This window comes from Protopterus annectens, chromosome 4.part0 (assembly GCF_019279795.1).
Source record: "Protopterus annectens isolate FY-2018-M chromosome 4.part0, PAN1.0, whole genome shotgun sequence".
Taxonomy (NCBI): Eukaryota; Metazoa; Chordata; order Ceratodontiformes; family Protopteridae; genus Protopterus; species Protopterus annectens.
This window is the reverse complement of record NC_056733.1, coordinates 1,153,918,322-1,153,941,147: the sequence shown is the minus strand read 5'-3', so window position 1 is coordinate 1,153,941,147 and position 22,826 is coordinate 1,153,918,322. Positions and strand designations below refer to the sequence as shown.

Sequence of the window (22,826 nt, the reverse complement as noted above, 5' to 3'; positions counted from 1 at the left end):
GTTGTCCTTAAATTAGGTAGTTACAACTCCCTTTTTTTTTTCCCTTCTCCAGTCTACTTATGAGCGGGTCCTGTATTCCTTGGATTTGCACAGACAGCTCAGATATTATTTGGATAAAACTAAGATCATTCATAAGTCTGACCAGTGTTTTGTTTCATATCATTCCAGGAATTTTGGTTTAGCGATTTCCAAGCAAACCACCTCCTCCTGGATATTTAAGGCCATTTTCTTTTTATTTTTTTCATGACAAGTATCTGTCTACTTCAGTTAGAACTCATTCCACTAGGGCTGATGCCTCTTCTGGTGCTTTCTTCAAGAGTTTGGGCACTAATTCCATCCTTGAATCTGGTACTTGGTGCATACCTTTACTAAGCATTATAAATTGGATATGGTTTATAGGGCCAGAGTAGGCTTTGCTATGGCCATCGTGCATGGGTTTGTTAAGGACTGTTTCCAGCCACCTTCCATTTCCTTTTCTTAAGTTTTTTACACTTCCTAAGGAGAAGAATACTGCAACAGTGATATCGAAAGACATTGTGCAGTTATATAAAATCTTACCATAATAGTCAATGTCGTTCTCTTCACTGTTACAGTATTCGGTCCCTCCCTCCATTCCCACTTTTTTCTTTTGGGTTTTGTTTTGGTTACTCTGCTGGCCAAGGGTTCTCCTTTTCCATCTACATTTTATCCCTTTGGATGTGCATAGCCTCATTTTGTCGTATGGAGACTATTCTTTACTGGGGCAATTCAGTTTTGGGTAATTACATCCATATGTCACCTTTATGCCCTACTTCCTGAGAGGGGAACGTGTGTGTGATGTACAGTGCATACAAGTTCTACAGGCTTTGGTATACTAGCTGGGCATTGAGCTAACCCTGGCAGGAGATCCCCAAGGTGAAGAATACTGCAACAGTGAAGAGAAGAACATCTACTCTTATGGTAAGATTTTATGCAACTGTACTTTCTGTTAAGATAAAAAAAAAAGCTGTTTATGCATGTTAATACAGTGTACTGTTTGTCCTGTACTGGAATAATTTGGCTACAGATTTTGGAATGCTTATAGTCTGGTATAGGTTAGAGTCAGCCACATTAGACATGAAGGTAGGATTTGTTCACTGGACAGTCCTGTCTTTGTGTAAGACTAGATCAGAGGGGTTAACACACAAAGCCAGTAATTCAGAGATTTTTCAAGCTGACGTGATAGCTATCAGAACGATAGTTTTCCATAAAAATGACTTTAGATCTGCCCTAGAGGCTGGGTAAAAATGGTGAGCTAATACCTTTCCAAAATGAAGTGCATATCCCAACATGGGTGCAGGATGTTCTTCGTGTTTCACTGTTGCAGTCATTACATTTGGGTAATCCTGCTGGCAGGTTGCCCTCAGCTGGCCAGAATTCCAAAGTCTTGGGTCCTGCGTCAGCCGCTGTCGCCCCCTCTCTGACATCAGGTCATCAGGGGTATAAAAGAAGCGGCGGACGCCATTTTCTTCAGTCTTTCTTGCCCCGCGGTGCCCGAAGCAGAAGCAGTTCGCAAGTGCCGGTCGGCCAACTCCTGAGATTTTCGTGTTCGAGTTTCATATCCAAAGTCTTCAATAAAGCTAAATACCCCATTGGGGAAACTTTTTTCTTGCTCCAGACCGATGTCAGAAAAAGTTAATAATTGTATTTCTTGTGGGAAGCAAATAGCTCATAAGGATTTTCATTCTTACTGTATTCCTTGCCTAGGCCCTGATCACAACTTTTCTGGTTGTCGGTTCTGTGCTAGATTTAACCAACGCACTATTGAGCGTCGGTATGATTTTGCTTTAAACTATTTTAGACGCCAGTTTAATTATCCAGAAATGTCATCGGATAGCCATCCGACTACCGGAGTTCACAAAAAATGCAAAGAAAAAGTAAGAGATAGACAACCGAGGCCCAAAACCGATGACGAAGCTTCTCCTAAGCCAGTCGCCGGTTCGCCAGTCCTCAGTGAGGCGCTTTTGCAGCCCCTGACGCCCACTACTTTAGAGTCGCAGGCCGCTGCCAACTCCCACGTGGAGTCGGCCACGCTGCTGGAAACTGAAGGTATTGGAGCCTCGGATATTATCCCTTCAGATGGGTCCAGAGCCACTGAGCAGGCACCGGCTTCTGAGGGTGTATTCAGACCTAAACATCTTTACATCAAACCTACTTCAGCTTCAAAGGCAAAGACTAAAGTATCTTCCAAAGCAAAGAAACAAACTCAAGAGCCACGTGGTCAGGCCTCTTTGCCCAAAAAACAGATGCTCAAAATGGCCGAAGACTTGATTACCTTGATCAGGGGTTCCAATCCCCCTCCGGATAAGAGGTCTAGGCAAAAGACTGACTATGAATCTTCAGACCAGGTTTCCATTTCTTCTGATTCCTCTTCTTAACAGGAATATTCTCTTCCCCCTATGAGGATTCTGATGCTGAAGAATCTATACCTTCAGCTTCTCCTCCAGAGGACTATTCTTTTGGGGAAACCTTACATACCATGAGAGAGCATTTCCACTGGGAGAGCCAAGATTTTTCAGAATCTAAAAAGAGGCTCAGGGATTTCCTTTTACTACCTAAACACAAGCCACTAGCTATCCCACCTGTGTTGGACATTGTAGATGATGTGTTTTCGGAGTGTAGTCTTACCCCTGACTCCTTCCCTCCAGCTCCTGTTAAGCTTGACAGATATTACAGGGTTCCTGACTCTCATAAATTCCTTTTTAAAAACCCTACTGCTGACCCAGAAACTATTTCTCAGGGTCCCAAAGGAGTTAAGGCTTCCACTGCAAAAAACCCTACTCCCTCTGACAAAGATTCTAGGGCAGTGGATAGAAGGGGGAAAAAGGTTTACACATCTGCTACCTTAGTTATAAGGGCCTTAAACTGTCAGTTTCATATGCTCAAATATCAGCAACATGTCATGGCATTGCATAAACAGAAAATGTTGATGAACTCTGAATGTTCAGAAAACAAGGAAGTGTGCAGGATTTATTGCATGCAGCTGAACAAGTTGGAAATCATACTTTGCAATGTGGTTTTGATTCTTTAGAGGCCTCCTGCAGGGCCGCAGTTACAGGTTTTGTAATTAGGAGGCATGCTTGGTTAAAGGAACAAAATCTGCCTGATCATGTTAAAGTTAAATTATTAGATGCACCTTTACAACATGATGCTTTGTTTGGTGTTAAGGCAGAAGAGGTGTTAAAGAAAATGGAGGACAAAGCTAAATCTATGCAAACGGTCGAAGATTTTTTACAAGTACAGCCACCTAGGTTTAGTAGACACTGACCTACAAAGAATTGGTCCTTTCCTGTGTCGGACAGACCTCAAAGGGGCAGATCCAGACGTCCTAGAGGCAGACTCCAGGTGCAAAGCTCATATCACTCTAAGCAAGGGGGCCTTCTACCTCCAAAGTTGGAGAAGACCAATCCCAACACTACAGGAAACAGGTCCAATGACTTCCCCCTAACTGCACCAAGCACTTATCTCCTGGCAGCACCCTTAGGGGAAAAATTGGCACATTATAACCCAGGACAAATGGGTCCTAAATATTGTGTCACAAGGTTACAAGTTCCATTTCCATACCCTGCCAAAGGCAAACGGCTGGCCAGATCTGCCAAAAAATCGATGGGCAGAGGCACAAAAACAGGTCTCATCCCTCATGGCCATAGGGGCCATTCAACAAGTACCAGAGCAAGAGCAGGGACAAGGATTTTACTCAAGACTGTTCTTGGTACCCAGAAAGGACAAGGCCTGGAGACCAATATTGGACCTATCTATTTTGAACACATTCCTGGACATACCAAAATTCAAGATGTTGACTTTGCAGCAGCTTCTGCCCATGCTGGGCAAGAACGCTTGGCTGGTGACTTCAGACCTGAAAGAGGCATACATGCATGTCCCAATCAGACAAACATGCAGAAGATACCTCAGATTCAAGGCTGGCTCAGTGCATTACCACTTCTCTTCACTGCCCTTTGGCTTATCTACTGCGCCCACGGTCTTTACAAAGTGTCTGGCACCAGTAATTGCATTCTGCAGACAAAGAGGAATTCAGATATATCCTTACTTGAACAACTGTCTAATTCAAGCAGAGAACAAGGACATGCTTCTAACAGCATCTGACGTTTGAGAAAAGACTTCTAGCATGCCTAGGGTACACAGTCAATGAAAAGAAATCAAAACTAGTACCCTCTCAAGAGATAATATTCCTGGGTGCAAGCTTAAATACAACTGCCCAGATGGCTTATCTCACGCCAGACAAACAAAGGCAACTGACTACCTATTTCAAAATGTTGGCAACAAAGGCCCAGTTATCTGCAAGAAAAATTCTGCAGGCTTTGGGGCTTCATGGCATCCTGCATCCTACTAATTCCATATGCAAGACTGCATATGAGGAAACTTCAATGGTACCTAAAAACTGTTTGGACTCAACATTGCCACAGCCTGGAAAGTATGATTACTCCCATTCCCTGCCTGCAACAGGAGTTTCGATGGTGGGTAAAGGCTTGTCACCAAAATAAGGGACAGCCATTCACATTACCCCCAGCCAGGCGGACACTAACAACGGAGGCATCAGATTATGCCTGGGGGGGCCCACATGGGTGGAAGATGCATTCAGGGTTCATGGACCTCAAACCAAATGCATCTGCATATCAATCAAAAAGAAATACTAGCAGTTCAAAATGCCCTGACAGCGTTCAAGGACCTACTTCATCCAGGACAGCTACTGATAAAGACAGACAGCACCATGGTCATGTGGTATATAAACAAGCAGGGGGCACACATTCTTACCCCTTTTGCAGAGTAGCCATGACTTTGTGGGACACGGCATTGACTTACCAAGTACATCTGCAAGCACAATTCCAGCCAGGAAGGAAAAATACTCTGGCAGACGAACTGAGCAGAAAACTCATGTATCCCCACGAGTGGCACCTGGATCCACAAGTCTTCAGCATGATAACAAGGAAATGGGGATGCCTGGACATAGATCTATTTGCCTCCCCTCACAACTACCAACTAAAAAGATTCTGCACAAGGATTTATCACGGACAATCATGGAAAGTAGGCGCCCTATCAGTATATGCATTTCCCCCCTCTGCCTCTCCTCCCCAAGGTACTCCTAAAGGTCAGACAGGAGAAGCCAAAGATGATACTGATTGCCCCAGACTGGCCCCGCTAGTACTGGTATCCAATATTAAGGAGCTTGTCTCAATGCCCAGCTTGGACCTTACCTCAGATACCTCATCTACTGTCCCAGCAAAACAGTCAGATCCTGCACAGCCAACTCAGAACTTTAAATCTAACAGCATGGCGAATAATGTAGTCATACAAAACACACCTCTCAGTAAAGCTGTGATGAATGTCATTTTGGAAGCCAAAAGGCCTAGTACTAGGAAATCTTATGCTGGAAAATGGAAGAGATTCTGTGCTTGGAACCAGGCACAAGGAACTGATACAGCTGTGCCAAATATTCCTCAGATTTTGCAATATTTAACTGAGATACTGGACAAAGGCCTATCTTTTTCATCTATTAAAATTCATGCCTCTGCCATTTCAGCTCATTACAGTGTAAACCTACCAATCTTTTCTCATCCCTTTTTAAAGCAGTACCCCAGGGGAGCCAAAAATTTAAGACGTCCAAGGAGATCACCAATGCCTGCATGGGACCTCAATTATGTCTTGGAAAAACTCACCCTGCCTCCTTTTGAGCCAGCTATTACTGCTGATATAAGGTTTTTATCTTGGAAAACAGCTCTGCTCCTAGCAATAACCTCTGCAAGACGAGTTTCAGAGCTGCATCTTTTATCCAGACAGGGTCTCACTGAGGACAAACCCGACATTTATGCCTAAGACGGTGTCCAGTGTGGCCCTCAACCAAACTATTCACCTGCCAACCTTTTATCCAAATCCACAGAACAAGGGGGAGAGAATTCTGCATTCTTTGGATGTACACAGACAGCTTAGATTCTACTTGTCAGAACCAAAGTTTTCAGAAAGACAGAGCAATTACTAGTGACATATCCTGCAGGATCACAAGTAAAGGCTATCTCAAAGCAGACTATTTCAAAGTGGATAGGCCACTGCATTCGTTTCTGCTATGTACACCCATAGCAAGCCAGTATGTAAGGGCATTAGCCCACACTCAACCAGAGCTGCAGCCACTTCAGCAGCCTTTCTCAGGGGAGTACCTACCAAGGAAATTTTAGAGGCTGCTACTTGGAGTTCAGTGCACACCTTCACAAAGCACCATCATCTGCCATTCTACTCTAAATCCAGGGCAGGCATTGTCACTGCAGTTCTGCAGGGCCTCATAGCCGCTCCTAATGCTGTTTAACTCCAGCCCCCCAACTTTAGCTTTGGGACTCTACCCAAATGTAATGACTGCAACAGTGAAACACGAAGAACATAGTACAGTTGTGTACACTTAGCATAAATGTAGATGCTCGAGTGTATTCACTGTTACAGTCCAGGTTACTCACCCACCATCCCCCTTTTCTTCTCATGGAACCTATCTTTCCTTCTCTGATTTATACAACCTATGTGGTGTATTTGCTTATAGATCAAGGTAAATTTTATATTGGTGCATGTAATTATACATATCTAAATTATGGCAACCCTGTCGGGGGGCACCTGACATCTGGGGCAAGAAAAACTAAAGAAAATGGCGTTGGCCGCTTCTTTTATACTCCTGATGACCTGATGTCAGGGAGTTGGTGACATCGGCTGACGCAGGACCCGAGACTTTGAAATTCAGGCCGGCTGAGGGCAACCTGCCAGCAGGATTACCCAAATGTAATGACTGCAACAGTGAATACACTCGAACATCTATATTTATGGTAAGTGTACAAAACTGTACTTTTTCTTAATGGTGGTTTGATTAAAAAAGTACTGAATACTTCTTAGAGACGTCAAATGAAGCTAACATAGAACCCACAATGAAGAATGCCTGCATTTACTTTTGTGCGTTTTCCTGATATTGGGCTTGTGATCAGGTGCAAGGCTCTGGATGACGCTTTCAAGGTAAGCTGTCTGTCTGGCCATTGTTGAAACTAAGCAGTTCTCCCAAGGGACAAGAGGAACAGGTGAGGCCTGTCAGCCACATGGCTTAGCATGATTCTGAAAGGCATCTCCAGAAGGTAAGGCCAGGGCAAGGGGAATCATATTTGTTAAGTTAGCATGTAGCTATGAGGATGACTTTGTCCATCATCTTCACTTTCTGAATGAACTTTGGTACAAAAGAATCTGGGAAGAGAAGTTGCTGCACTTTGTCACTTAGGGAAGCTTATGGGTCACAGCAAAGGTTCCCTTATGAGCAGAAGAGAGTCTTCAGCACTATCCAGTTGAGGAACTACTCATGCACCATCAGCAGTATATCCTCTGACTGCCCTTTAGAGAGTTGGCTTTTTCAGAAATGTGGGTGTCATCTAGAAAGCAATCAGAGGACATGCCCTTTTCCTGCAACCTCACTTAATGTCAGCATAAGGCACACGAATGAGTCGCTCTTTGCTTGTTGATACACTGAAAACATAACTGCCATATTGTTGCAGTTTATGGCAATTAGACCTCAAGAAAGGGTGTTCTGAAATGGCTGCAGAATGAGAAGAACCACTGTCTTTTTCAGGTAGTTAGTATCCAGGCTGGCCTAGGTCTGTGACAGTGTGCCTTGGACAGTTCACCCTTCAAAATCAACCCACTCACCCTTGAACCAGAATATTTGTTGACTGTTGCATGGGAGTTGATTGTTTGGAGTAGGGAAACCATCAGTATAGGAGTCCTTTACATGCATCAGATATTCTAGATTGATTTCACATTGGGTCTGTGCTTTGGTTCCAGTGAGTGCTGAGTGTCCACTGAAGGGCTGTTGTACAGTAAGGAACTATTAGAACAACTGGATGAATCATTTGGGATGAAAGCTGTCCTTTTGTGTGGACTGCATTTTGAGACTTGCACAGTTTACAGTGATTCCCTAGGGATTTGAACTGACTGGAAAGAATCTCAGGTGGATATAATTTTCTTTAATGTTTGAGCAGATGGGAGCTGGTCTTCTACATACAGAAAGTTCTTGACTCCTTCCATTCTGTGGTTCACTGCAACCCTGACCATGCACTTTGTGAATACCCTGGCACAGTGGATAGACCAAAGGAAAGATTTAAGAATGGGTAATGACTGGCATTTGTTAGCAAACAGTCACTGCGAGGGCTTTAAATTTGGAATATTAAAATAAGTCAAGCAGAACTCCAGGGGTGGTGATTGGATAGCTTTTTTAGAATACAGGGAAATGTTTTGGCAATTAAAATTGAAAGCCGTGGAACCCCTTGGCTTAAACGATTTTATTTCTATTCAGCAAGTCTTGAAAATTAGAGCGCAAAAATTTTAAACAGCAAAGGACATGTTAGGAATGGTTAGATGGTTTGGACTGACCACCGATGGATCTCCTAACACTTGGAACAAGTTTTTAAAATCAAAATGTATTTCTTATTAGTTTATACATATTTTTCACACTTTACTTTTACACCCTACACCTATTTAAATTTCTCAACAATTTTATAATTATTATATGCAGAAAAAAAGCTCAACAAGATCACCACAGCTGCGATATTCGATGCAATAAAATCCACTTTTAATACACAAGACAAGCGCTTTCATGTAGACACACTAGGCTTCTTCAGATCTTACAAAACTATATCTTTGAACAGTTCATTTATATACTAAATCAACATCTAATTATTTAATTAAAATAATCTATAATTAAAACTATTAAAATCAATTAGATTACAATAGGGCAATTCATTTAAAGTGACGTGCTTCTAATTCAGGTTTAATGCATATACTACTATTCAGGCCAGGATAAATGTGTGCTTTTAACTTAAAAATCCATTTTAAGTCCATACGTTCTACATAATTGTTGTTATTTCCTTCTCTCTTATCTAATTTTAGTATTTGTAATATTCTAAAACTAAAACCATGAGTAGAGTGTTCCATAATAGATTTAGCTAGTGCATTGGATGAATTCTTGTTTTTAATGTCATATAGGTGTTGATATATTCTATCTCTTAGTCGTTTAGTAGTCTTGCCTATATAAAAACAGTTGCATCCTTTGCAGGTGGCTAAATAAATAAGATTAGTGGTGTTCAAAACCGGATGACTATAACTTTGCATCTGGTGTCACACATCTTGCATTTCTTACATGGATATGTACCTAGTTTTCCTTCTTTTGTTGACGTATGTTTTATTTCCACATAATATATGTTTCAAGTTTTGATTATATTTATAAATAAAACTAGGTATTTCTCCTACTATTTTCATTGTATTTTTATCTACCATCAAAAAATGCCAATTTTTATTTATAATTTCATGTATCTTTTTGTTATCAGTAGTGTATTTAGTTACCAAAAATGTCCTGTACTTCTGGTTTTGTCATATACTATGTTTATTTAAAGAATTTTCAGCATTTATTGTTTCTTTTGTACCATTAATTACTTCATTTTTTAATTTAATGAAGTCAGATTGTTTATAACCTCTATCTAAAAATAATTGTAAGGTATCTACTTCATGTTCCAAAACAAATTTATTACTACAAATATTCTTTATTCTGTTCAATTGATTTTTCATTATATTTGGAAAAATGTGTCTAGGATGCATACTACTATATTCTAACATACTGTTACGCCAGCAGTCTTTACGAAATATTCCTGTAGTAATTCCATCCATTTCATTCTTATATATGTATATGTCTAAAAAAATCTATACTTTCAAAAGAATATGTGGCTGAAAATCTTAAAATTCCGTGGTTAATTCCAAATATATAATACATTTCTTGAGGAGGGATATCCCCCCATCCCACAACATAAAAATATCATCTACGAAACGTCTGTAAAACTTTATATGTGAACTGAATTCATTATTAAACAGACATTGTGTTTCCCAATAATACACCACTATGTTTGAATAAGAATTAGCACATGGGGTGCCCATAGCGGCACCCCATTGTTGTAAATAAATATTTTCTTCATACATTAACACATTATTTGATAATGTCAAATCCAACAGCATACATAACAAGATAACTTCATCATTATTTAAAGTCCTTTGATCTTTCATTACTACCCTTATGGCTTCTATGCCATAGGTATTAGGTACAGATGTGAATAAACTTTGTACATCCATAGCAACCATTAATAGATCACATTTATTCAAACTTTTTGTATAACTGTTTAAATAATTGAGAAAATGTGTTGTATCTTTTAAGATGGTAGACATTTGTCTAACTATAGGTCTTAGTTTATCTTCGACATATGTGGAAACTGCTTCAGTACACCATCCCCCTCCATCTACTATAGGTCTCCATAGATTTATGGATTTTTGGTGATCGTTTAATACATGAAATTAATGGGTGTTCCACATATAAAAATGAATATAGTACCTGATCAATTTGTCTACACATTAATAAGTCATATAATGTATCATGTATATCATTCACTATCCTACTGTACTGTGTATTATTTAATATTTTATATGTTTGTGCATCATTTAATAATTCATACATTGCTTTGTCATAGTCTTTGTTCATAATAACTGTTGCCCCTCTATCAGCAGGTTTAATAATTATAGCTGTATTATTTTTCAATTAACAAACTGCTTGTCTTTAAGGCATGGTTAAATTATGGAATTCACCTTTATGCCTGTCATATAAAGCCTCATATATAACTGTGTCACATGCTCTGATAAATGCCTCTACATGACCCGGAAGCCCTGGAGTAAAAGAGCTTTTTTTCTTATGGATTTTCTTGTTGACAGCATTTTCACTCTTATTATTATCATCATTAAAAAACAATTTAAGGGCAATATTACGACAAAATAATCTTAGATCAACTAACAGTTCACTTACTTTGACATTAACTGATAGAACAAAAGTCAAGCCCTTATTTAAAAGAGCGAATTCAGCTTCACTAAGCTCATAATCCGATAAGTTCACTACTATATTGTTCAATGTCTCTCTGTTCTGTTTGAAGCATAATATTCTCCTGAGATGTTCTTCGTGTTTCACTATTGCAGTCATTACATTTGGGTAATCCTGCTGGCAGGTTGCCCTCAGCCGGCCTGAATTCCAAAGTCTTGGATCCTGCGTCGGCCCCTTCCCTGACAGTATAAAAGAAGCAGCTGACGCCATTTTCTTCAGTCTTTCTTGTCGCGCGGTGCCCGAAGCAGAAGCAGAAGTTTGCAAGCGCCAGTCGGCCGACAACTGAGATTTTCGTGTTCGAATTTCAGATCCGAAGTCTTCAATAAAGCTAAGTACCCCGTTGAGGAAACTTTTTTCTTGCTCCAGACCGATATCAGAAAAAGTAAATAATTGTATTTCTTGTGGAAAGCAAATACGTCATAAGGATTTTCATTCTTACTGTATTCTTTGCCTAGGCCCTGATCACAGCATTTCTAGTTGTCGGTTTTGTGCTAGATTTAACCAACGTACTATTAAGCATCGGTATGTTTTTGCTTTAAACTACTTTGGACGCCAGTTTAATTATCCAGAAATGTCGTTGGATAGCCATCCGACTACCGGAGTTCACAAAAAAAAAACGCAAAGAAAGGGAGAGAGAGAAACAAATGAGGTCCAAAACCGGCGACGAAGCTTCTCCTAAGCCAGTCGCCGTTTCTCAGTGAGGCGCTTTCACAACCCCTGACGCCCGCTACCTTGGAGTCGCAGGCCGCTACCGACTCCCACGTGGAGTCGGCTATGCCGCTAGAAACTCAAGGTATTGGACACTCGAATACTATTCCCTCAGGCACCGGCTTCTGAGAGTGTATTCAGACCTAAACATCTTTACATTAAACTGACTTCAGTTTCAAAGGCAAAGACTAAAGCACCTTCTACAGCAAAGAAACAAACTCAAGAGCCACGGGGTCAGGCCTCTATGCCCAAAAAACAGATACTCAGAATGGCCGAAGACTTAATTATCTTGATCAGGGGTTCCCATCCCCCTCCTGATAAGAGGCCTAGGCAAGAGACAGACTATGAATCTTCAGATCAGGTTTCTGTTTCTTCTGATTCCACTTCTGATCAGGAATGTTCTCTTCCCCCCCCTATGAGGATTCTGATGCTGAAGAATCTATACCTTCAGCTTCTCCTCCAGAGGACTATTCTTTTGGGGAAACCTTGCACATCATGTGGGAGCATTTCAATTGGGAGAGCCAAGATTTTTCAGAACCTAAAAAGAGGCTCAGAGACTTCCTTTTACTACCTCAACACAGGCCTCTAGCCATTCCACCGGTGTTACACATTGTAGATTATGTGTTTTCGGGGTCTAGTCTGACCCCTGACTCCTTACCTCCAGCTCCTGTTAAGCCTGACAGATATTACAGGGTTCCTGACTGTCATAAATTCCTTTTTAAAAACCCTGCTGCAGACCTGGAAACTATTTCACAGGGTCCCAAAGGAGTTGAGGCTTCTGCTGCAAAAAACCTTACCCCCCTCTGACAGAGATTCTGGGGCACTTAATAGATGGGGAAAAAAGGTTTATACATCTGCTACCTTGGCTATAAGGGCCTTAAACTGTCAGTTTCATATGCTCAAATGTCAGCAACATGTCATGTCATTGCTTAAACAGAAAATGTTGTTAAACTCTGAATGTGCAGAAAACAAGGAAATACAGGATTTATTGCATGCAGCTGAACAAGTTGGAAAGCATACTTTGCAATATCGTTTTGATTCTTTGGAGGCCTCCTGCAGAGCCACAGTTAGCAGGTTCTGTAATTAGGAGACTTGCTTGGTTAAAGGAACAAAATCTGCCTGATCATGTCAAAGTTAAATTATTAGATGCACCTTTACAGCATGATACTTTGTTTGGGGTTAAGGCAGAAGAGGTGTTAAAGAAAATGGAGGACAAAGCTAAATCTATGCAAACTGTCAAAGATTTTTTACAAGTACAGTCACCTAGATTTAATAGACAGTGGCCTACAAATAATTTGTCCTTTACTGTGTTAGACCTCAAAGGGGCAGATCCAGACGCCCTAGAGGCAGATCCCAGGCACATGGTTCTTACAGGTCAAAGCAATGGGGTGCTTCTACCTCCATAGTAGGAGAAGACAAATCCCAACCATACAGGAAACAGTCCCAATGACTACCCCCTGCCTGCACCAAGCACTTACCTCCTGGCAGCACCCTTAGGGGGAAAATTAGCACTTTTTTCTCAAAATTGGCACATTATAACCCAGGACAAGTGGGTTCCAAATATAGTGTTACAAGGCTACAAGTTCCATTTCCATACCCTGCCAAAGGCAAACGGTTGGCCAGATCTGCCAAAAAAAAAAGCAATGGGCACAAAAACAAGTCTCATCCCTCATGGCCATGTGGGCCATTCAACAGTACCAGAGCAAGAGCAGAGACAAGGATTTTACTCAAGACTCTTCTTGGTACCCAGAAAGGACAAAGCCTGGAGACCAGTACTGGACCTATCTATTCTGAATACATTCCTGGATTTACCAAAATTCAAAATGTTGACTTTGCAGCAGCTTCTGCCCATGCTGGGCAAGAATGCTTGGCTTGTAACTTTAGACCTAAAAGAGGCATACCTGCATGTTCCAGTCAGACAATCATGCAGAAGATACCTCAGATTCAAGGCTGGCACAATGCATTACCAATTCTCTGTACTGCCCTTTGGCTTATCTGCTGCGCCCAGGGTCTTTACAAAGTGCCTGGCACCAGTAATTGCATTCTGCAGACAAAGAGGAATACAAATATATCCTTACTTGGACGACTGATTAATTCAAGCAGAGAACAAGGACATTCTTCTACAACATCTGGCATTTGTGAAGACTTCTAACATCCCTAGGGTACACAGTCAATGAAAAGAAATCAAAACTCATCCTTGGCTCACTGACCTCGGTTGTTAGTTGAATGTTCGTTGCTTCATTGGCAGTGGTAGAAAACATTCCAAGTTACCAGGAATAAATTGCTTAGGTCTCGCTCCCATAGATGCTTCATTAAAAGCTTTTTGGTTTGGTGGGGGAGTTAAATCAGTCTCATTGGTTTACTGTGTAGATGTTGTCAATGGTTTCACTGTTAATTTCTCCGTTTGTGTAGATGAAGTGCCAATATCTGCGTGTGTTGATAACAAGGGAGGAAATGCATCCACTTTTAAGGTAGAACTATGTTGTTCCGGATGCATTGTTATAGTGTCTGAAGTTCTTTGACAAAAACATTACCAGCTGTAAAATCCGAAAATGTCTTTGCAGTTTGCATTGTTTAGTATGCAGCAATTTCTTCTCATATAAAGATACGTTCAAGTATACATTATTCATTGCGTTGTTATACTGTTCTCCCTTAAATCTATCAAGGAGGTTTCAATGTATTTGTTGTATCTTAAGTAGCAACTCTTCCTCTACGGGTTTAAAGTAATCAATAATTAATTTCATATACTTGTAGCCGGTATCAAGATTTATTTGTTGCCAATGCTTGAGTAACTCAGAATGTGTATTTCGATATGTAGGCATACACAACACTCTTATGCCTCTCGAAATTACACGGAAATGCAAACAAGCTTCTAGATGCTGTCTTTGCCACGCATATCGCTTCAGTTTGTATAAGTCATTTTCCATATCTCTAAGCAACTTGAACTTTATTAAGTTCTCTAAAGGTTTAAACGTTTACTTATTCATTTAGATGTATTGGCAACTGCATAAAAGCCTTTTTAGAATCATACCTGTCAACTTCAATAGTGCAGTGTTCGCATTGTTGTTGTTCATTTCGTTTAAGCACAGAGTTTTAGTTAGACTACATTAAGTTTTATGACAGTTTTTTGTCTAATTCATTATATACACATAGAAATACACTCTTAATTTTTAATTTATATAACAGCAACATGAGTTATGCGTAAAAAAAAAAAAAAATTCATTATTTTTAGAGTTTGTGTTCAACATTGAAACACCGCTTCTAGTGGTTTGTCATTTGATCCTGGAAGCTTTGCATTGTTGCTTTAAATGGTTAATGAGATACATAATTATATAGGGCTTGGTTTTAATCTATCCAATTTATGCTGTATATAAGCATTGCACTGTAGATCTTTTATTTGTCTGATGAAGCGTGGCTGTGACCACGCGAAAGCGCTTACCCTTCAACTATATTTGTTATAATAAAGAAGAGTTTTACTTTTGCTACGGCTGCCGAGAACTTTTTTGAACTGTGGATTTGTAAAGTTTGTTTAACAGCAACCGCTCAGTACTTTAACTTCATTGCGGTGAGATCAGGTTTCTGCTTTTCGCAAACTAAAGAACTCTTGAAAGTTATTGGTTATATTTAATGTATTACCTTCTCCTTTCCCATCAAAGTTCATAGTTAACAAGGGATTCTCTTGTTGCATTAATATATTTTCCCAACGTAACTGCTCCCTGTCAGCAGGCAAGGCAGAATTCATCTCCTGTATGGAAACGTCAGCCATGTAATTATTATATGGATTAAATTAGTTAATGTATTTTTAATTGATTAATTGCTCATAATAAATACTAATGATTTTGACAAGTTTGATTACATGACATGGCTGCTTAGTATTGCACAAGGAGGTTTGAGCTGCTTTACATTTATTCTGATCAAGTCTCGCATTGTGGGGATGAAAATGCTTAATAAAGATTTTTTTTTGATGATTTTTTGTCAAGATTTTTTTTATTTTTAGGAACTGGGTATTTACAACTTGGTTGTTTTTATATTGTGGAATTGGTCGTCCTTTGGCTTCTGCAAGTTGTGTTCAGCATTTAGTGATTGCTAATGTTGTTTCTGAACATCTTCTCTTACTTTTTCTTCTCCATAATCACCAAACAAATGCAGCATTACAGCTGAAGTGCAAGTCTCAATGCTAGCTAAGAATACAGTTACTAAGCAAGTTAAGAAACTGTTTGTACTTAATGAACCATTACACAGTTCATAAACATGTCAGCTCTGTGCCACCTGAACAGTAGTATTAGCTTCCTTTGTGAATCACATTATTTTCCAGACCAAGTGTGGGACACAGAACATAAATCCCATTTATGGGACTGCATATGATACCCTTGAGTGCGGTGAACCATCCGCAGATAAACAGATTTTGTGATTCCATATGTCAAGTAAGATAACCTAAGCTGAACAGTTGTCGTGGAATTACTGGTGTTTGACTTTTTTTGCTTTTTTGGTCTATGCTGACACTGGGCCTGCCTTGTTGGGCATTCTGTCTGTTGAAGCACTCTGGAATAAATACAGTTAATTGTATTTTTTGTAGGATTGCTACAAGAAACAAGTTTTATGCATATATTTTTTCTGCATTTGCAGGTGGTGTGGTGATATTTGCTGTTAACTCCCTGGTATATTTGAACCAGAGTGTACCACCTTATGGAGTGTCCCTTAACAGTATGACCAACGGAACAACATCCTTCCCTTTACGTAAGCATGGACTTTTCATCAGCTTTGCATATTTTCTTGCATTTTTTAAGATGTAGTATGCATTGGCAAAGTTAGTAACTGATATTCTTTGTGATGTTTTGCTTTTTATGATGTATAGTGATGTTTTTTTTGAACAAATTCATAGGTATCCTCATTATACCTTCCTATTAGAAGTTCACGGTGTCTTTCATTGAATTTTGGAACATACTTCGTTTCCCAGTTACACAAGTTCTTCTCAGTATATGATTCCTTAACATAAATATTTTCATACAGATTTATATTTATAGATATAGCCGATGTTCTTCGTGTTTCACTGTTGCAGTCATTACACTGGGGTAATCCTGCCAGGGTTAGCCCTCAGTTGGCCCGAATACCAGATGCTTAGTATTTCTGCTTTGGTTGCTGTCGCTTCAGTACTGATGTCAGGTCATCAGAAGTATAAAAACAGGCAGCCGACACCATTACATCAGTCTTTTTTGCCGAGGAGTCCGAAGCAGAAGCAGTTTGCACTAGTGCCGGTCGGCCGCTACCTGAGTTTTCGTTTCCGAAATTGAATCATCTCGAATTCTTCTAATGCTAAGTACCCCGTTGAGGAGCCTTTTTTCTGGCTCTAACCGGTGTCAGAAAAAGTTAACAATTGTCTCGCCTGTGGAAAGCAAATACCACACTGAGATTTCCATTATTACTGCGTCACCTGTTTAGGCCCAGACCATGACGTACCTCGCTGTCGGTTTTGTGCTTTATTCAACGCCCGAACTGTTCGTCATCGGGCCCTTATTGTAGCTAAATACTTTCGTTCTCGATCTCCGTATTCCGAAATGGCTTCGGTAAGCCATCCGGCTACCAATCTTTTGAAAAAACGTAAGGATAAAGACAGAGACAGACTGCACAGGTCCAAAACTGCTAACAATGCTTCCGTTAAGCTAGTTTCAAGTTCGCTGGTACTCAGTGAGGGGCTTTCGCAGCCCCTGATGCCCGCTTTGATGGATTCGCAGGCCGCTACTGAGACCCTTCGGAGTCCGGTATGCCGCGAGACTCTTCTTTGACTATGGAACATGTGGATGTCTCTACCTTGGATGGGTCCGGAGCCGCTGTGCAGGTACCAGCTTCTGAGGAATCTCTTCTCACCACTGATATTCGACACAAACCGACGAATTCTTTCACGTCTTCATTTCTTTCTAAAATTACTGAGTTTGTAAGTCCAAGAGTCCGAGCTATGCCTAAAAAAAGACCCAATCTCAAGCACCAGCTTCCTTGCCGCAATCTCAGATGCTTAAAATGGTAGAAGACCTGATCATGCTGATTAGGGGAAGCCAGCCATCCCCTGCTAAAAGAAAGAGACTTGTGCCCAGCAGCTTTATCTGACCAAGAGTCTGACGACTCTGAGGTTTCTGATTATGAAGACATGCCCTTATCTGCCTATGAGGATTCAGAGGCAGAGAAATCCATTCCTTTTGCCTCCCCTCCAGAGGATTTTTCTTTTGGTGAAACCCTACATACTTTGAGAGAGCATTTCCATGGGGAATGCCAGGATTTTCCTCAGTCCAAAAATAGACTCAGAGAATTTTTAGATCTACCACAGCACAGACCCTTAGCTATCCGTCCTGTTCTGGATGTTGTAAATGTCTTTATGGAATCCATTCTAACTCCTGCTACTTTAACCCCTGCCCCAAGGAAACCTGACAGGTACTACAGAGTCCTTGATTCACACAAATGTCTCTTCAGAAATCCTACTGCTGACCCAGATGTCATCTCCCAAGTACCTAAAGGAATAAAAGCAACTACAGCTAAGAATCCCACCCCCTCGGACAGGGATTTCCGAGCTTTAGACATATGGAGTAAAAAAGTATACACCTTTACAACTCTCGCCGTTAGAGCATTAAATTGTCGGTTCCACATGCTGAAATACCAGCATCATACTATGGAACTCGTTAAGCAAAAGTTGTCTACCTTTCCTGACTGTGCAGAAAATAAAGAATTACAGGAGCTTATGCATTCTGCAAGCCAAGTCTGCAAGCATACCCTGCAATGTGGGTTTGGCACCCTAGAAGCATCTTGCAGGGCAGCAGTCACAGGTTCTGTACTTAGAAGGCATGCCTGGCTTAAGGAGCAGACCTTGCCACACCATGTCAAATCAGAATTATTGGACGCTTCTGTGAACAAGGACAATCTGTTTGGCACCAAAGCAGAAGAGGTTTTAAAAAAAGATGGAAGAAAAGGTCCTCTGAACAAGGGCAATCTGTTTGGCACCAAAGCAGAAGAGGTTTTAAAAAAAGATGGAAGAAAAGGCTAAGTCTGTGCAGACGGTGAAAGATTTTTTGTAAGTGCAGCCTCCAAGATTTAGTAGGCATTGCCCCTCAAAACATTGATCCTTTCCAGCACCCTCAAGGACATCTCAAACTAGACCCAGGGGAAACAAATCCCCCCAGATTACAGTCTCAGGGTGTGCAGAGATCTAGGCAAAGGAGTACCTCCACTTCTAAAGGAGGGAGTGCTAAGCCACCCCTTTACGGAAAGAATTCACAATGACTTCTCAACTTCACCCCTCACCTCTGCCCAATTGCTTGTGCACCTAGGAGGAAAACTTGCCCACCATGCAAAAAACTGGACCTCCCATCACCAACGATCGATGGGTCCTCAACATAGTGTCCCAGGGGTACAAATTGTATTTCCACACGCTGCCAACCCCAAAAGGGTTCCCAGATCTTCCTCCAAACCAGTGGGCAGAGGCACAAAACCAAGTTCGGTCCCTGCTCTCCATAAGGGCAATTCGGCCTGTTCCTGCAGAACAGATAGGCCAAGGTTTTTATTCCAGACTTTTCCTGGTACCAAGAAAAGAGGGCACCTGGTGCCCAATCTTAGCGCTATCCATTCTAAACACCTTCCTGGTGGTACCAAAATTCAAAATACTCACCTTACAGCAGCTTCTCCCTATACTGTCCAAAGATGCCTGGTTAGCCACCCTAGATCTAAAGGAAGCCTATCTGCACATCCCAGTAAAGGACTCTTACAGGAAATATCTACGTTTCAGGGCAGGATCTATGCATTGTCAGTTCTCTGCACTTCTCTTTGGCTTATAGACTGCTCCCAGAGTTTTCACAAAATGCCTGGCTCCAGCCATTGCCTGTTGCAGACAGAGAAATATTCAAATGTATTCCTACTTGGACAATTGCTTAATTCAGGCAGACAGTCAGGAAAAGCTGTTGCAGTACCTGATATTTGTAAAGGACCTTCTAACCTCCCTTGGGTACGCTGTCAACGAAAAGAAATCCAAACTAGTCCCCAGTCAAAAAATTATATTCCTGGGAGCAAGCTTGGACACAGCATTCCAGATGGCATTCCTTACTCAAGAAAAGCAAGCCTGTCTGACAGGCTGCTTCACTCAAATGGCCACCAGAACCCAGCTATCTGCAAGGAAAATCCTGCAGGCCGTAGGGTTCATGGCTTCCTGCATTATACTAATTCCATATGCCAGACTGCATATGAGGAAACTTCAGTGGTACTTAAAAAGTCTTTGGTGCCAGCATTCTCAGGACCAGGAAACAGTCGTACCTATGATACTTTGTCTAAGGAAAGAGTTCCTTTGGTGAGCGGCAACATGCAACCACAACAAGAGGCTTCCCTTTACACAACCCCACACCACCTAGACCCTAACCACAGACGCATCAGATTATGCCTGGGGAGCACATCTGGATGGCAGGTGCATTCAGGGCCACTGGAGTCCAAATCAGATTCATCTGCAAATTAACCAAAAAGAGATGTTAGCTGTTCAGCATGCTCTGACAGCTTTCAGATCTCTACTCTCACCAGGGCCTTTACTAATCAAAAAAGACAACACCACAGTGATGTGGTACATAAACAAGCAGGGGGAGAACACACTCTTACCCACTCTGCAGGCTAGCCATGACCCTGTGGAACATGGCCTCAGCCATGCACATTCACCTGCCAGGCAACCAAAGCTTTCTGGTAGACGACTTAAGCATAAATCTCCTAGACCTGCACGACTGGCAATTAAACCACACCACCTTCAGCCTTGTGACCCAAAAATGGGGTACCCCGAAGGTGGACCTATTTGCCTCCCCCTACAATCACCAGCTCAGTAAATTCTGCACCAGAGTACCTCACAGCAAGGCCTGTAAAGTAGATGCCCTATCCTTCCAGTGGGCAAACCTCTCAATCTATGCATTTCCCCCTCTACCTCTTCTTATAAGAGTATTACTCAAGATAAGGAGGGAAAGACCAAGGGCAATCCTGATTGCCCCAGACTGGCCACGCCAACACTGGTACCCACTACTGTGCATTCTGTCACCATTGCCTCCATGGCACCTACCCCAAATCCCTACTCTCCTGACTCAGCAGGAGGGACAGTTCTTGCATTCACAGTTGCAGACCCTGAACCTTGCAGCCTGGCTTATCCCTTGACTTCTCCTGCAGTGGCTATCCTAAGCAAGCAGGTACTGGATGTCATACGTGAAGCCAGACAACCCAGTACAAGGAAATCTTGTGCTGACAAGTGGAAAAGGTATTGTTCCTGGATTCACACTGAGTGGATACAGCCCTCCTTACCTCTCATCCTGGAGTACCTAGCAGACCTACTCCACAGAGGCCTCTCCTCCTCCTCCATTAAGATCCATGCCTCTGCCATCTGTGCTCATTATGGCACTGAGCCACCTCTATTCTCTCACCCTCTCATCAAGCAATTCCTGAGAGGGGCTAACAACTTAAGGCCACCAAGAAGAGCCCCCACCCCTGCTTGGGACCTTAACTTTGTGTTGGAAAAGCTCATGCTACCCGCCCCCCCTTTTGAGCCTGCAGCGTCAGCAGAGTTAAAATTCCTCTCTTGAAAAACAGCCTTGCTTCTGGCCATCACGTCAGCTAGAAGAGTGTACATACTAGCCAGCCCCAACTTTTCTTGACTGCCACCACCCATTCTTCAGCTTTGGGAATCAACCCAAGTGTGATGACTGCAACAGTCAAACATGAAGAACACAGTACAGTTGTGTACATTTACCATAAATGTAGATGTTCGAGTGTTCAGCCCCCTTGTATCTCTTTTTCTCTCTCTCTTCTTCACCCCTTACAGGGCTATTGGTATTTACTTTTTACTGGTGGTGTTTTTCCGCCATAACTTAGCTCTGTATATGGGGGCTCCTCACATTTGGGGCAAAAAAAACTGATGTAATGACGTTGGCTGCTTGTTTTTAATACCTCTGATGACCTGACATCAGTACTGAAGCAACAGCAACCGACACAGAAATACTAAGCCTCTGGTATTTGGGCTGACTGAGGGCTACCCCAGGCAGGATAACCCAAGTGTGATGGCTGCAACAGTGATTACACTCGAACATCTACATTTATGGTAAGTGTACACAACTGTACTTTCCTGTTGCACCTTAGTGCCTTAGATGTAGTGTGATCTCACTGCTTTGTTTTCTGATTTTTATCTCGTTTTACACCCTGTGCCCATTTGAGGCCAGACAAAAGAGCACCTTTCTTGTAGAGTTTTTTTCTATGAAAATAGCATATAGTCACAATGAGTGAGGACATACATTATTTGCTTGTGAATCACCTTCAGTGTCCTACCCTTTTTCTCTGCTCTTCTTTTCCCTTTTTTGTTGTATACTTTGCTTCTTATTCTACTTATTCCCATTTTGTTGTTCCTTTTAGGTCTTAAATGCCAAAAGTATAATGAAGCAAAAAGAATAATGTTGCTTAACCTATTTTACACTGCTCTTTTAATTTTTTTACTGCAGTTTTATTTTATTTAATGATCTCACCTAACCTTACCTACAAGGATCAGAGTTATAGGATGAGTGGCCACGGTGGTGCAGCGGTTAGCATTGTCGCCTCACAGCAAGAGGTACTCCGGTTTGATCCTCGGCTGGGGTGCCTTCTGTGCAGAGTCTACATGTCTTCCCTGTAGTCGTGTGGGTTTCCTTCGGATGCTCCGGTTTCCTCCCACATCCCAAAGACATGCTGTAGGTGGATTGGACACTCTAAATTGGCCCTAGGCATGAGTGTGTGCATGTATGTGCCTTCCTTGGAAGGTTGGGTGCCGGGCTGGCAACTCAACACCGTAAAACTCTACTGCCAGTCATGAGTGGACAGGTGATCTGCTGTGGCGACCCCTAATCGGGAAAAGCCGAAAGAAGAAGAAGATCAGAGTTATAGGATGTTGTGGGCATTGAAGAATGCTGCAGTGTGCAGTGCTAAATACTAAAAATATCATAGTGTAACACTGATGTTGTTTACCTATGTAGTAGGATCAGCCTGGTGTATCCAGATAGAGAGCTACATAGTAAATTACAAATGCAACATTTACTGACAGCACTCTTGTTAATGAACTGTAGCAAACTGGTTGCCAAGCTACCTTCATTGAGTGACCAGTGTGACAAGAACAGTAAGGAGGTGTGCACAAGGC

The 22,826-nt window shown here is 41.6% G+C and overlaps 1 protein-coding gene across 1 annotated transcript in view; it reads left to right on the top strand.

The window, feature by feature from the left end:
- CPSF1 (cleavage and polyadenylation specific factor 1) overlaps positions 1-22,826 on the top strand; it is a 2,236,766-nt gene that overhangs the window by 393,127 nt on the left and 1,820,813 nt on the right. Inside the window, exon 9 of the mRNA XM_044069873.1 lies at positions 16,295-16,405. Within this exon, the coding sequence (XP_043925808.1) occupies positions 16,295-16,405 (111 nt within the window). The remainder of the gene's footprint in view (positions 1-16,294; positions 16,406-22,826) is intronic.